The 16,727-nt window shown below is 40.8% G+C and overlaps 1 protein-coding gene across 2 annotated transcripts in view; it reads right to left on the bottom strand.

Moving 5' to 3' along the window:
• Positions 1–15,820, bottom strand: part of TRHDE (thyrotropin releasing hormone degrading enzyme) — a 365,898-nt gene extending 350,078 nt beyond the window's left edge. For both annotated transcript variants that reach the window (XM_045829492.1, XM_045829491.1), the window contains exons 1-2: positions 14,608–15,820; positions 2,772–3,045 (exon numbers count right to left, since the gene is read on the bottom strand). In XM_045829492.1, coding sequence (XP_045685448.1) covers positions 2,772–3,045; positions 14,608–15,509 — 1,176 coding nt within the window. In that variant the 5' untranslated portion in view covers positions 15,510–15,820. The remainder of the gene's footprint in view (positions 1–2,771; positions 3,046–14,607) is intronic.
• Between the last annotated feature and the right edge of the window lie 907 nt (positions 15,821–16,727).

Consider the following 16,727-nt stretch of genomic DNA (forward strand, 5'->3'; position numbering starts at 1 on the left):
GATCAAATACAACCAAGCAGTAATGTGGGTCCACTGATCTTCCAATTTTTCAAGAGAAGCCAGAAACAAATAATTTTATGTGCAATCTCCCAATTTCTAAATGTTGTCGACTAATTATAAAAATGTTAAATCATGTTAGAGATTGGTAAACAAAGCATGTCTGCAGGCGTAGATTCAATCTGAAAGCTGCATTTGCAATCTCGGTACTAGAGGGATCTAAGATTGTTTTTTATCTTTCTAATTACTTAGGCTAGTGCCTTGCACAGTATAGATAACTTGATAAGAAAATAATGATGATACTTCAAATATGCATACTTGAGGCACTGCTACAATTCAGCTGTGTATTATTAAGATGCTACGCAAGTTGCTCTCTCGTGTCTTGAAGGAAACTGCTTCAGACTCTGATCCAAAATGACCACCTGGACTTCACACTGCCCTCCCACTTCCAACATTTTAAAATCAAATCTCCACTCCTTCTAGTTGTTAAGAGTTGAGAAATGCCAATCCCATGTGCTCCCAGTAATAGAGAAGGAAGGCAGTGCAAAGAAAATAGATTGGATTTCTAAGAGGTGACAGAAAAATAGAACCAGGTTTTAACCATATTTCCACAGTTGATAAGCAAGGGCTCCCAATGGCAATAATGTTTTATTTTTTATGCTTCTTAGTATTTTTAAATTATACAATCTAACATTTTACTTCAGTTGGTCTTTCAGGGTTCTCTACTAGCCTGTTTTATCCTTCTTATGTAGAAATTATTAAGGAGGAATTTTAAAATGTTTACTAATTACTTAGATTCTTAACTCTAATACAAAGTCATGTCTAAATAATTAGAGTGTATCTGGGTCACTTAAACATGGGTCACTTTGCATAACTGTGAAGGGCTGAGAACACTTTTAAGAAGACATGGTTGGAAAAAACATTTCCATTGTACCCTGTGCTACTAGCTGACCCAAAGCAAGTCAATCATCATTTTTCGAAGATGTAAAAGGAAATGAGATGTCTTCGTGTTCCTTTTCTGTGTGTGGTCCAATGTGGACAGCCTGCAAACATCCAGAAGTCAAAAACATCAGAGGAATTCAACAGATCAAAAGAGTAAAATGTCATCCAGCTCTCTATAGGCAGCATTTGGGAAGTTCTTTTAACGATTTTCTACATGAATTCACAATTTGTAGTTCTTCAATAATGGCATGAATTTTGTATGCAGGCAGATTTTTTTTAAATAAGCTCCACAGCAATTTAAATTTAAAGTAACAGTGAGAAAAATTTATTTAGCCAATCTATATTTCAAAATTTAGGTTATTATAGAGCTATGAACTTCCTAAAGAATAAGAATGTAGATTTCTTTCACTTCTTTTGTTATGTTCAAGCAACACTGAATATGATGGCCATTGGATAGAGACAATCATCACCTGAATTCTGTTGTAGACACACAGGGGGAATGGTGAAACAGAGCTCCTGGGGCAAAGGGCAGAAGAGCCTCAAGTTTGAAATCAGACCAACAGAGGTTTGACTTGCAGCTCTACCACTTGCTTACTCTGTGACCCTGGGAGAGTTGTTGAATGTCTCTATGCCTCAGTTTACTCATTTGCAAAAGTGGAATTATAATACCTCGCTTTAGAATTTGACATGAAAATTAAATAAATGCATATTTATTGTGTAAGCCATTGAAATTAGGAGGAAGTTAGTAATTGCATGGCTGATCTAGCTTCATTAATGCAATGCAATAACATGCAAAAAGTGCCTGGAACACTACATTGTCATAGAAAGTCCAATTGATTCTTATTATAAATTGAACACAAACAGTAATTCTCCAAACTTCCTATATACTACCCCTTCCTAGGAACGTATTTTTATACATTTAGATGTTATGGGCTCAAAAAAGCTTTATACCATACAGAAATTCTAGCACATTGGCAGAAGAACTTATGTACAAAAATGTTCACTGGAGCATTGCTGTTAATCATTGAAAATCAGAAAAATTTAAATGTTCATATAGAGGAAGATGATACATTTTGATGGATTCATTCAACCACTCTATTCAGATAAACTACAAAAACATAATTTTAAGCAAAATATAAAATGAAATAAAAAATAAGTGGCAGGATGATATCTATAAGATAAAACCATTTATATATGTGAAATTTTAAAGCATGACATATATTATAAATGGATATATGCATACTTACTAAATGCAAAACAATAGATATGGAAATGGCAAATACCAAATTCAGTGATTATCTCTAAGGAAGAGGGCAAGGCATCAGATCAGTCAGGGGTACACAGAAAGCTTCAATTCAATGCAGTATGTTTTACTTTTGCAAAAATTAATTAGACTGAAGCAAAGACGGTAAAATGTTTAGATTCTATAGAGCTGCTAGCAAGTATATGGAGTGTATTATGTTATTCTCCACATTTTCTGCATATTTGAAATGTTTCATAATAAAAAGCAGCAGCTTTCCCAGTCACATAAATAGAAACAGGCAATTTCCCAAAACAACAGTTATTCCAGAGATAGTCAGGAGATAGATGAAGAGGGAGAGAGGCAACAGGGGTGGAGGAGCTGGTTAAAGGAATAAGAAGGCTGGGTATACAAGAGACATTCCTCTCTGACTCCTTGAAATTTGGAAGAGGGTTTTCTCTCAAGGGTTAAGTAAAAAATTCAGCCATATAAATGTGAAAAGCATAGAAATAATTCATTGTTAATCCAGAAGTCAGATTACTCTACAGAGTGTGCATAATCCAAAAACATCATTTAAGTTTAAAATACTTACTACAACCCCACTCTTGGTGATAGTTTCTCTGTATGTGAAGTTGCAAATAGCCCAGGCTAAATAATATGTGGACATGAGAGGGGTCTGTGAAAAGTGATCCGTAACCCATCCATCTTCCTCAAACACGGAAGTTTCCACTGGCATATTGGATAAAGATAAATAGGTTGCTTGATGCTTGATGCTGATTTTAAAAGTAGCCTTGTAGATGGGCTCATCAAAACAAGGAAATGCCTTTCTGGCATGTGTAGGCGAAAACTGAGTAACACCAAGGAATCTGGAAAACAGAAAATGACATTCCCAATTACATTTATGGCTTGAGTTATGACCACTTTGCATGCTTCTGCTGATAATGTATTTTCACCAAATTGCAACATACTTTTCATTTCTGAACCAAACTTAAGTTCATGAATAGCATAAAAACACTACACACATGTATTTCCCCAATAATAAAACTTCTTCAGGGAAGTTTTTGTCTCAATTAAAATAAATTCTCTAAACCCAAAGTGGTACCTGTAAGACAAAACATTACAGTCTACAAGAAAACCACTCGGTGGCATCACATTGGCAAACACTGGAAAATAATCTCTTTTTTTTGGCATGCCTCCCTTTCTTCCCCAAAGCTATACAACATTTAAAGTCCGTCAAATGAAAATCCAGAAGTTGTCATCAGATGCACATAGAATATAGACCATCACTGGGACACATTTGTACCCTCCAGTTTCATCAAGACATGACCTGATTTTATTTAGAAAAAAGGGCTTGGAAACCTGACAAAACTTGGTCTGAATTCTGGCTCTACAACATGTTTAGCCATATCATCCTATACAATTATTAAATTTCCCTAAGGTGTAGTTGTTCATTGCTCAGTAGAAAATAATCAAGTTTAACTCAAAAAGAAAGTGTTGGTAAAGCTTAGGGGGGAAATAAAGAGAATGTAAAGCACCTATCACAGCAAACAGAAGAATAGCACCCAGTAGGCAGTTCACAAATAGCAGCCAGTGAAAAAATGGCGCCACTGATTCACAATATCTTCAACCTTTCTTAGAGGGCAGCAACCGGTTTACATGGAGTAATGCAGACCCCACTGGTGTTTACTACTCATAATGTGTTTATTATATTATGGCATGTAAATGTAATAAATACCTATATAATAAACCTGTTAATATGTGTGTGTATATTCATGTATAAATGAATTATAAACAGAAAGAAAATATATTTAATGCCCTCAAGTTCTCAGGTCAAGCTACAAAGTTGCTTATTAAAACTAACTAGAAACAACTTTGGCTGTTTTTCACTGCAGGGTTACAAATGAAAATGCTCATATGAAGTATTTTAACTTAAGGTCAGTCTTTATGAAAACAATCAAGAGAAAAGTTAAACCTTTTTAACAATACTAGTTGCAAAACTTGATATAAGGCAAGTCAATATCAGACCCTTTATAAAATATTACTAAGTTCTAAAGTCATTTATTTAAAAAACCATTTCCCTCATAAGTAATTTTGCCCCCTCTCCCTTCTCCATCATCCAAGGTATGCACCTGGTTAATCTAACATGGCACACTTTCCCACTAAGCCTGAACTTGACCTCAAAATTATCCTCAGAACAGCGCTTCAGGCAACTACTACCAATCAATAGGGGTTGATGTGTGTATCGAATCTTATTGGCTGTCCTTGGCTCAAACCATGAGGTGTAAATGTTTAGGCCATTTTAAAATTATGAAGCTTACATTTATCATTGAGGGCCTATATTTTGAAGCTTAATTTTCAAATAGAGAAAAAAGACATTTTAAAGATTAATTATATGCTGGCTCTCAGAGAGAAGGTTTTTGAGAGTTCTCTTGAAAACAGTCCTGGGCTGCCACATACCAGGCTAGGGTAAATCACTTAACTGCCTGAGCTTACTTTTTCATTAGTAGAAGGAAAACAATAATATTTTCTAGGCCTTCCTTACAAAACTGTCGAGATGATAAAATGAGATAATATATAGGAAAGAAGTTTTAACTATAAATCTTCAGATGAATATAAGGCTAAAGTTGGAAGCAATCTTAGAAACAAATTGTCCAACTCTCATAAATTTCTAAAAAGAAAAAGTAGTTCCAGTAGGGTGAAGTGGTTTGTACAAAGTGACACAGGCAATTAGTGCAGAACTGGGTCTAGATCTCACATCTTCTGTGTCTGAGTGAAAGGCAACTACATTTCAAAAACAGTAAAATTAATCTTTAGCCATAATTGATAAACAATGTTATTAATTCAACTGTTGGTAATTAAAGTTCTTTCCTAATTTGCCAGAATGGTGGTAATATTTTCCTTATAATTTTTTACTAATAACAACATAATTTTTGCTTAATTAAATGTCAGTACCTTTTAGTTACAATGCACTCATTTACAATTTTCTCATCACATACTTTTTTCTTATATAATGTTCTTGAATCTTACCTTTCAATCTTATTAATTAAAATGTCCACTGAGCTTGATACTTCTCTACTGAAGCTACTTAAAAGATATCTATAAGATTCCATACATGAAAAAAACTGTTCCCTTCTAATTTTAAAGTATCTGAGAACTCCAATTCTAGTCATTGAACAACTAGATATTGTCTGTTATATGTAAACTCTTCACTATTAGGTGCATGGTAATAATTTTTTTATTGTTATTCAAGTACAGTTTGTCTCCATTTTCCCCCCACCCCACCCAACCCTGCCTCTCACCCTTGACCCTACTGGCTTTGGCTTGGTCCAAGTGTCCTTTATACATGCTCCCTAATGGCCCTTCCCCTATATTCCCCCATTATCCCTCTTTCCCCTCCCCTTACTGTCAGTTTGTTCTTTATTTCAATCTCTCTGGCTATTTTGCTTGCTAATTATTTTGTTGATAAGGTTCCTTTTTATTTTTAAAAAATTTATAATCATTTTGTTCTTAAGTTCTATGCAATATAATTGAGAAGAATATCTATATTTATATATTCTAATACTATTAATACTGGGAGAAAAGTTCTACCAGAGTTGAACAGAATAGTTGCAATTAGAATGCATTAGTCATTATGTAAAAATGAAAGGTGTCTTTGGCATTAAGTAATTAATGGATAAGAATTTATTAGATATAGAAATTCTAAATACCTTTGGGCTAGTTAGAAATTAATAAACCAAATATTTATGCAGAAGAATAACTTCATGCAGTCTCTTTTTGCCTTATGTAGTAAGTAAATATGTTAGTAAAGCTAGCAATATAAATAACTGATTCTCAGGGTTCAAAGGGACTGTAGAAATCATTTAGTGACTTTTTCTGCAATTAATATTCTTAATAAAATTATACATACAGTATATATCTATGCACAGAGGGCCAACATACATTCTGATAATGTCTAAATGAGAAAATACCAATTTCACAGTCTGGCACCTAAGGACGATTGCAATTGAATTTCAATTTAGTATTTAGGAAGTCAAAAAATGTCCCTTGGTAAAGAAGAGCAGTAGGACTAGATTACATTTAAGGTCTTTCCCAAGCTTGAGATCATATAACTGAAAAAAAATTAGAAACAAAATATCCCCTGAATTTGATGAGGCTTTTTTAAAAATGTTAATTACACTACCACTAAGTAGCTTTTTACTATAAGCTCTATAATTCATGTGCCTCTCTTAATCATTTTCTGAGTGTTTAATACTGAGGGAAAAAAGAAATATCTTTGCTTCCTTCCCTCAAGGAGTTTATACTCTAAATAAAAGAAATTAAATATATACCTAAAGAGGCATCACATATAAAGCCATGACAAAGAGGGAAATGTATGAAGAAATTACATTCTCCTTCAGCAGGCTTTTCCAGTCTGGGCACTACTACATTTTAGGGTGGATAATATTCGTTGTCCGAGGCTGTCCTGCGCACTGTAGGATGCTCAGCAGCAGCATCCCTGCCCTCTACCACCAGATGCCACTAGCACCACCTTTCCCCAGCTGTGACAACCAAAATGTCCCCAGATATTGCAAATGTGCCCTGGGTGACAAAACTGACCCAGTTGAGAACTACCAGCCTCTGAAACTGAAGGAAGTCTGTATGGAGGAGGAAACGTAAGAATTGGTCGTGAAGCCTGGGGAGTATTTTAAGGGTCAGAGACAGATGGAGCAGGGAGCACACTGACAATGGACAGCACAGAAAGAAGACTTTAAAACAGCTTTGACTCACATATTAGGTCAATCCCCTGTCTGCTGTCTTACAGAGATTCTGGTTTTATCAGATCTCAGTACGGCCAGCCCATCTCTAACCCCTCTCTCGCTCCTGATACTCTCCTTTCTAACAAAGAGATCTGATGTCAGACTCAGTACCCAACAAGTCTTTTGGGTTTCAAAAACACAATTCTTTCTTCACTGCACATATTTTAGGGTTGCCTTTGTTGGTGGACGCAAGACTTCTTTCCTGCTTGCTATCATTAAAAACCAAAGAGGGCTCTACGGAAGGTAATTGGGAGTAGAAAATAATGAGTTTGCATTTGAGTAAATTTGAGGTAAGTCTGAGGTAGTAGAAGAAATTTTTAAAAATGAAAAATAAATAACATTTTAACATATCATATGGATATGAAATACATACATAAATACAAGAAGGAAAATAAAACATCAGGAGGCAGAAGTTAATAGGGGCAAGTATTTTGCTGCCTTTTTTTTTTTTTTTTGCTTTTTTAAGCAAAATCATGTCTACCTTTTAATGAATCTATTACCATTTAAAAAGTCCACTTCCAAAAGTGACGTCCTGGAAGTGTCATTCCAAGAATGCCACTTTAGCATAACTAGAGAAATATGACTAACATACCTGTATTTTAATTCTCTTCTAAAGTAAATTACTTGATTTCTTAACAACTTGTCTATTTGACATTTTGGTTCAGCTAAGGAGAGCTTAAAGCTCTCTGTTGTCTCTAAAGGATATAGAGAATTGATTTCTTCCTATTTCTGCGGAAGTTCACTAGGCAAGCTACTTGTATCAAGTCATTATGATAAGATTCAGCAGCAGTAATGCATTAATGTCAGTTAATATTGCCAACAAATTACAGTATGTGATACAGAACAGTTTCTGTTCCATTATTTTCTATTTGCCTTTTCATAAAGTTAAAATACACAGAAGAAACAGAGATTTGCATAGCACTGTTAGTATTAAAAATTGATTCATGACATTTCACTGTGGAACCCACCAAAACCAAGAGAACCTCAGACACAGTGTGGCGTTTTTCAGAGGTTTCCGTTTTGGCCACTTCTAAGCATACCACACATACAGCACAGTGAAAAATGATCTTTGAACTTGCTTCTGTTGAAATTGCAAACTGCCTAGCATTGTCATCGTTTAAAATTGGTAATAAAAATTCCCAAGATCTAAAGAAAGGTCCTAATGGGACATCTAGTTACTATCCAACTGTTGCAGTAAATAGACTCAGTTACAAGGTCATGGAGTCCCATTTAAAGTTAAGGTTGTTAATCAAAATGCAAATTATTACTCAATGACAAAATATTTTAAGTCAAAAAGTATGTTGTTTAGACTGTGTGTTTTTATATACTTCAATGAGTCATTAAACCTCTGCCATTTCAGAAGTATTCCTGCTGAATATTCAGTGCTATAAGCAAGCATGTAGTCTGTTTTTTTAAATAACCATTCTAGTAAGCTAAAAACATAATGCAATAATGCCAGCAATATGTATGTAGGAAGTGGTGCATGTGTGAATAATCGTGTTATAAAAACAGAGCATAATATTCATAATTGTTTTCCTATTTATGTACTAAATACTCTTATCAAAAAAATGAGTACTGAGAATTTGATCACCACTGATGAAAAGTATTATGAGTACATAATATTATCGTCCTGGGCCATAATATTAGGTTTCCATACAAATAAATAAACTAGTGTCTGAGCCTCATCTGTTTAATATTGGAAACAGGCAAAGCCTTATGTAAGGATTAAAAAGTACTGCTACTGTCAGAATGCAAATTAAGTCTTGAGAACAATATCCAATGCCTGGTGTGCCTTTCTCTTGGTACTTGGGATTTTTCTGCCTGCTGTACTGGCTTCCAGTGACAAGGGAAGCACCCTCTGGCCCGGCAGTCGTTGGATTCTGCCATTCTCTCTGCTGACAGAAAGAGGTGCCATAATCAGAGGATCGTCCATCCCACTGCTTCCCACACTCTTCCTGCTCCCTCAGCTCTCTCCATCTCTCAGTGTCTGAACCAAGCAAGGGCCTTGTCTAGCAATGAAATACCACAGCCTTTCTCTTCACTCTCTCCTTCATGGTGAAGGGGCTCTGTTCCCTCCCCTGTCTTTCGAACTCCGCTTAGGTGGCATAACAAACAGCAGTGGAAGGCATGTCCACAGCGACTGTTGCAGCTAAGGGGAAACCCCAAGGCAATACACTGACCCTACACAACGGCAAACTAGTCCAAATGGAAGTGCTCCAGCCATGGAATAATATAATATTAATACCCACCACAGTGCTTACCAATTGTCAGACCCTGCTCTAAATTTCTTATTTCTTACCTATGTAATCCTCACAATAACCCTGTGAAATGGGCTTTCATTACCACCGTTTTCCAGATGAGGACAGTGGACCCAGAACAATTAGGAAACCTTGGCAAGGTCATAAAGATAATCAGTGGCAGAGTCAGAACATGAACCCAGGCAGTCTGGCTCCAAAGTCCCTGGACACACTAAACATACATATGCTTTCCATCCAGCAACACAACCAAAAGTGGCTTGAACATATTCTTAAAAGGGATGAAAAGTAACCAATGACAGTAATGTTAAAACTCTATTCTTTGTTCATCCTCTGATTTTTCGTTTGTTTGTTTGAGGAAAGATATCAATAAGTAAACTAAAACTTCACCTTGAGAGCAAACCCAGGTCTGCACAGGGAGGAATGCATTAACCCTGCCTTGCACAGCGAGTGTCAGAGCTCCTTAAACCCTGAAGCCACTCAGGCATTCTGAGACTGAGAAGGTGCACCTAGAGTTAGGTGCACTGGACGTGAGCCTGGGGCCCTTCACCCCAATTCAGCCCCACCCAGCTTGCTAATCTTATTCCACCCTCCCAGCCCAGCCACCACTGTCTAGCTATGCCTGCTGGTGGATCAGTTCATATTGTCCTGCAAACTGAAAAAAGCAGGGAGTATTTTTCATTTTTATATCCTCCTGAATTCTATGTTAATAGTAAAATTCTGTCTCTCAGAGAAAGCATCCACTCTCTAGTGGCAAAAAGCAGGATTGCATGAGACCTTGAAAAACTCTGGAGGAACCCAGTCACTATTGTAAATCTGAAAGTATGTAAAGGATATGCAAAAAATTGAAAAAAATGACAACACTGATCACGATGGTGATGAGTCTCACTGGTGGCCTGGAGAATGAACATGGGTGACATAGGGATGCTTTTCCTTACAGACAATGAAACACTTCTTCATTGAAAATAAGTTATTTCTTCCTCACTCTTTTTATACCATTCTTTGTAGTCACGCTTAAATAAGTGAGTCTTATTCTTGTAGTCTTACCGACCGAATGTTCCCATCTCCCAGCAAACCTCAACCATTGCGCGGCACTGTTATCTCAAACCCATCCACATACACAGTGGCAGAATTTGGTTTAAGGAAATAAACATGTTGTACAGATCAAACAGATGCAAGAAACCCAGTCACAGGTCCATCTTTGCTTGAAAGACATCCAGAGCAAATAGTCCAGGTTTGCAGTTGCTTTCAGCAAATAAAAATATGGGCAAACTAGTTTAACTCTTTTAGAGAAACTGTATACTTTATTACCATCCAGGGTGATCCAATCAAATGGTGCCATGGAAAAAACATGGCAAGGCAAACATTAATTTGGATTTTCCTCCCTGAATCAGTCATTAAATGGCCAAACTGTTTTTTTAAAAAAATTATAGATTTAGTTTAGTGGTGGTGTTTTGAATTGTGACCAAAGTCTGGCAGTACTAGACTCAGTTTGGCCATATGGTTATGTGTGCCTGACAGGAAAACAATGAGCTAAGTCCACTAAGGAATCATGTCAAAAAGTTTTCACAGAAATAAACAATTCTCACAGATTTTTCAGTTCAGAGCCTTTTATAGGGGACCAAAAGCTATATACACCAACTTGTTCCTGTAAAGCTCTCTTCATCAGAGTGACTGGAAGAAATGAAGTTTCTTTCAACATAAAAGCAATGTGGTGGTTTCTTGCTTTTACTAAATATCATGATTATCAATTCATTCCAGAAAAAGGGCAAGGCATAAAACCATGCATATTAATACCACAAAATATCAAATGTCTACCCCTACAACCTTCTCAACATCCACAAGATTTTTGCAAAAGCATTTTTTGTGACTCTTTTTGAGAACTGCAATGTTATTTTCCCATTTTACTTGGAGATCAGTTTCTCTCTAAATAATCCTTGATAGAAAAAGACCTATTTTTATTTCCATCTCCTGGCACTGTGGCATGTTAGAGACCCAATCAAAGTTTGTCAAAGAAAAACAGTCTCCCTTTTGAAAGTGAATAAAATGTTCATTTACTTTGGGTAAATCTCCTCTTTCAATCCGACCATCTGGAACTAAATTAAGGTACCCAACTTTGAACATGGGTGTGCTCACCATCTGGCTACCCAAAAGCGGCAATTACTTCAGGTAAATGAGCAGCTTACCTAATTTTGAGCAAGTATATTCTACTATAGAATACTATGGCATAAATACACTCCCAATTGAGGAAAAGGTGACCACGTGTTCTGCCTGATGGAGATAATTTACTGTGTGTAAACATTTCAAATTGAAAATAATTTATTTATTCGCAATATTCAACAAGTGATGAATGTTCCCTTTAGCCAAATGACCAACAGTAAGTAGAGGATATGCCTCACGCAGAGAAACTCTGGCTCATTCAGTAGGGAGCTTGTTTTCCAACCTTTCTCAGCTGTAGTTACAGGAACCTAGAGAAGTTAAGTCTTCCCTGCAGGACAAAACCAAGCCCCCTCCAACACCTCATCGGGGGTAAAACCTTCCAGCATTCAAAAGCACACGGTGAAATCTAATTTTCCCACCCTCACCAAAACTGTTTCTCTCAACTTCTGAGCGAAGAGTGAGTTGAAGAATCAGACTGATTGGGATAGTAATGAGTTGTTTCCGCATGGGCTAAGTGAGCTGAACTGTAGTATTCCTCTTTTAAATATTTCAAGTTGCTTAATGTGACTCCCCACTGGCAGATTAAATATTTATTTTCATTACAGAAATTATCTGATAATTAAATTTGCAAAAATTATGACAAACTAAAAACCAAGATATTTAATCATTAATCAAACGGACACTTTTTGAGTTAGTATCGATGTCCTTTTGGAAAGAGTGTTATAAAATGTTAATTTACATTGCACTTTGGGGACAAAATCACCACCAGTCCAACTTTGGCTGAGTTCCCGATATTGGCATATTTCAAAATTCCCCAAGTTGCTATAGTAATAACAACAACAAAAAAAGGTTAATACATATAATGTTGGCATAATTGTGAAATAGTTTATTCTATTTCCTTTGCCTTATCAACTCCAGGTATCAACATCCAAGAAATTATATTCACTCTGCTATTCAAGTGGCAGATAAAAAGAGAAACAAGAGCTTGGCTACATATGCACTAGGTGAAACTTTCAACCAAGTTATTAACATCTTTGGAGAAAACTGAAGAAGAGTTTGAATACAAATATGTACCAGGAGGATAAGAAATCAGTTAGGAGTCAAGCAGAAACATCTGGTCTTTTTTAAGAATTCTGTTAATTTGAAAGCACTAACCAAAACAAGCTCAGTTCCACCAAATATGTTTTGGCATGGCTCAAAAAAACAGGATTTGTTGAAAATATTTATTTCACCACAAATTTATCGGTAATGATATGCAACTTCCACTGTCGACATTTTGATATGACAAGCTTGTTTCTAAACATAACATGCAAGTTTGCCTTCTATATCTTTTCCCCCATATTTGATATCGGGGAAAATACTATTAATCTGTATTCATTAGAATAAGTTGGAGGAAGTGGTGGAAGGGGGTTTAAATTGTCCACAGCTGACCTTAGGAGAATGAATAAGGTATACATTCACTTATAGATTTTTAACTACCATACAACTACTCACTTTGGGCATTTTCTTTATATAAGGTTACTTCCTAGTACTCTATAAATAATAAAACATTTGTGTTCTCCCATAACACACTGAAATTTCCCCAGCCTCTTATATAGTAACTTCTTCATAAAGTTTGCAGACAACATGAGCCCTGGTCCAGGGATCAAAATACTGAAGTTCAAGTCCCAGCTCTCCACCGACAAGCCTCCTGACCTCAGGCACCCTGCACTCCTCAGATCCCCAGTCTCTGCAAGTGTGAGAGTGACTCGAAAACAGAGGAGGCATGACCAGTGGCATCGTTACTAATTTCCCACCTGCCTCCACTTCTAAGGTTGTCAATGTCATTTTTTTGTTCAATTTTGGTTTTGTCAGTCGTATAGTCATTTAATTAATCAGTTATTTTAAAAGCAAGGGGTCACATCAGAAAGCAATAAAAACTTTTTTATTCATTCAATGATATGCTTGAGAGCTTAGTACCACCAACACTCATAGCAGCTGGCATTTATGGTGGACAATCTTAATACCAGATACAGGGTTAAGCGACACTCAATGCATTAGCCCATGGACACCTGCAACAATCTTGTGAGGATAGTACCATTATTATCATCCCCAAATTAAAAATAAACTTAATGGGCTCTGGGGCCAAATTCCCTGCTTCATGGGTTCACCCGTGTTAAGTTACTTCTCTGTTCCTTCTTTCCTCTACCCGTTAGATAGGGAGTACTAGGAGCACCTACACCACTGGGTTCTTGTAACAATGAATTAATAGACGTGGCTAAGTAAGCACTAGCTGCTTAGTAAGCACTAGAGGCAGTCATCGTCAGGATAGGAACAGGGTTCTGTTGGACTCCCAAGTCTGAGCTCTGAACAAGTGGTGAGAAGACCTACAGGCTCTCAAAAAATAAAAAACAGAATACTGCCCAAATCTAAAAATCATCAAGACACCCACTAACAAGGCATTAGAGACTGACCACTAGCTTTCCCTCCTTTCACCAATGATCGTTTCCAGAGTCAGTAACTCAGGAACAAACAACTGGAGTGTCAGGAGAGAGCCCGCAGCACTTGCTTGCAAGGACATTCTTACCGGCCCCGCCCCCTTACTCTGTCACCGGACCAGTTATTACGACTCTAAATTCCAGTTTTGTAAAACTTTATTCAGCTAAAGCCCGTCCTTTGCTCTGTGCCTGCCAGATAATGGGGGAAGCGGGCATTTTGGGGGAGGGGGCTTTGCCCTGCTCTATCCTGCACTGCCGTCTGACCGAATGCACTGCTGCCCTGGCCTTTTGCAGGTAACCTATTTTCCCTGGACGGTAACTTGGCAGGCCTTTGATGTCACCCTGGCTGGCATCGCTCAGATTACACACCACTCTTACAAAAAAAAAAAAAAAAAGAGCCGTGCACCCGGCTGGCTAAGGTCTGTTGACGGGGTTGGGGAAGTCCTGGCTAAGCAACTTTGACACAGGGACACAGTGGTGGGGAGGTCCAGACTAGAGGAGGGGGTAGAATTCTTCGTTCACCACTGGTGAGTTTGTATAGTTGGCAACAGTGAGAGCCCTGGCATCTGGGAGACCCTGAAGGTTGTTGGTGATAGTTCTATCCCACCTTTACTTCCTTACTCCACCCCAAGCTTTCCGGTGTAGCGAACGCCAGGAGGGTCCCGGGGGGGCGCAGGCTGCCCAGCGGTTAGAACAGCCTAGCAGGGTAGGACGGCGCCGGGCACCGCCTCCCTCCGTACCTTCTCTCCCCGTGGAGCACGTAGGAGCTGCGGAAGAAGCCCAAGAGCTCGTTCTCGATCAGGGCGTTGTAGATGATCTTCAGGTTGTAATTCCTCTGCGCGTCCAGGGTCCTGTTCAGCACCACCACCAGCACCTGGGTTTGCGGGTAGAGGAAAAAGCCGGCCACCGGGACAGCCCCGGCCACCCGGTCCTCGGCCACCTGCACCTTTTCCACCGCCACTCGGGAGGCGTGCAACACGACGTAGCGGGTGGCGTTCTGGCACGCGATCTCCACGTTGACCTCCCCGGAGAAGGTGAAGTTCTCCATGAAGGCAGTGAGCATCAGATTGTAGTGCAGCGGCTTCAGATGGCCGGACAGACGCAGCTGTGTCCACGGCTGCCGCTGCTCCTGCTCCTCCTCCGACGGCGGCTGGGCAGATGGTGCGCCGGGGGTGGCCTCCACTCCTGCCTCGGGCTGCGAGGAGTCCCGGCCAGCTGGATGGTTGCGCCGGGCAGAACCCGGAAGGCTCCCGTTGCCACCGCGCGGCGGGAAGCCGGCGAGGCCACCGTCTGCCCCGGACGCTGCGCTAGCCCCGCACTCGTCGAAGCGCAGGCTGAGCAGCACGGCGAGCATAGTGACCGCGAGCAGCGCCACGATGGACAAGGCGAAGGCCAGTACGAGCCGCCTGTGCACAGTGATGTGGCGCTCCGTGGTGCGGGGTCGCACCCCCACGGAGTCTGCCCACGGGTCCGAGAGCCCCCTGCTGCCGGTCCGGAGCGCGGCGTCGTTCTCCCCCATCGTGGCCTCAAAGGGTGAGCGGATCTTCTCAGCCCCCTCCTCCTTCTTCTTCTTCCTCTTCTTTTTCTTCTTCTTCTTTTTCTTCTCCTCCTCCTGCTCCCCGCGCTCGCCGTCCAGGGCCATCACACTGCCTCCTCCTCCTCCCCCGCCCCCTCCGGCACCCCCTGCGGGCGGGCCACCCGGGCCACAGCCCGCGAAGGCATTAGAGAGCGCACTCGGGCAGAGGGCTTGACGCCAGCTGAGACCCTGGGGATGCTGGTCTGGGTGCTTTTAAGACGGACTCTAGCCGCAAGCGATAGCAACCTGGGCACCCCCCATCAGCCCCGCCTCTCTCCTGACACCGGCGGCCGAGGCGCGGGGCGACGAGCTCTGGGACGCGCCCAACTTGGAAAGCGTCTCGCTCTCCCCAACGTGCGCTACTTCTCCGCCGGGCACCGGGCGTCCGGGCACATGCTGCCCCCACCCCCGTGCGCCTGCGGCTGCTGGCTTGCCCTCCCTGCACCAAGCTCTCGCCTAGCTTTCCGCGGGAGCCTTCCAACGGGTCTTCGGCTGGAAAGGACAGGGAGCAGTGGAGAGGGAAGTTACGGCTTCCGCTCTCTCTCCCCACTCCAGCGGCGGTGTTCAGTGGTCTGGGTGGGATGTGCTGGAAGCGGCAGCGGCAGTGGCAGCGGCAGCAGCGGAGGTGCCCAAGCCATGCACCCCTCAGCCGGGGACGAGAGGATGGCTGGGGAGGAAGAAGCTGGGGTGAACCAGCTAGGTAAAGTCCCAGGGCCGCAGAGCTGTGCTGGGAATCTGTCCTGGAAAAGCCTTCTCCTCCACCCTGGACACTTTAAGCATCGGTGGCGGCAAACGGCGAGAGGTTGCAGACCGGACGGCGAGCCTCCCTCTTTCTGATGTTGCTCTGACCTCCGGAGATGACAAGTGAGCAAGAAGTGTCCGACCGGGCCATCCCCTTCAGGTAGATGAAGACCGGGTTTTGCTCCGTATCCTGATGGGGAGAGCCGGAGTGCGTGTGTGTGAGTGTGTGTGCATGTGTGTGCTTGTGTGTGCGTGTGCACAAGCTCCAGATCTAGATTGCCAAAGCTACAGGGACTGAAACTCCCAGAGAAAAGCAAAGGAAAGAACGAGAGAGCGCGAGGAGGCAGGGAAGGCGGGAGGGAGGGGAGCGGCAGAGAGGCTGAGGCAGGCACTGGGAGATTAGAGAGCTTTTCTCCTCTCTGTCACACTAGACACCCACAGCCACAGAGGGGGTTGCTGAGCCGCCTGCCAGAAGTACATTGTAAATCTTCAGCGCAACAAGCCCCGCAGTCACCCCTCTTCCCTAGTCCTTAGCCTCACCGA

Source organism: Phyllostomus hastatus, unplaced genomic scaffold (assembly GCF_019186645.2).
Source record: "Phyllostomus hastatus isolate PE091 unplaced genomic scaffold, TTU_PhHast_1.1 phas_scaffold_93, whole genome shotgun sequence".
Taxonomy (NCBI): Eukaryota; Metazoa; Chordata; class Mammalia; order Chiroptera; family Phyllostomidae; genus Phyllostomus; species Phyllostomus hastatus.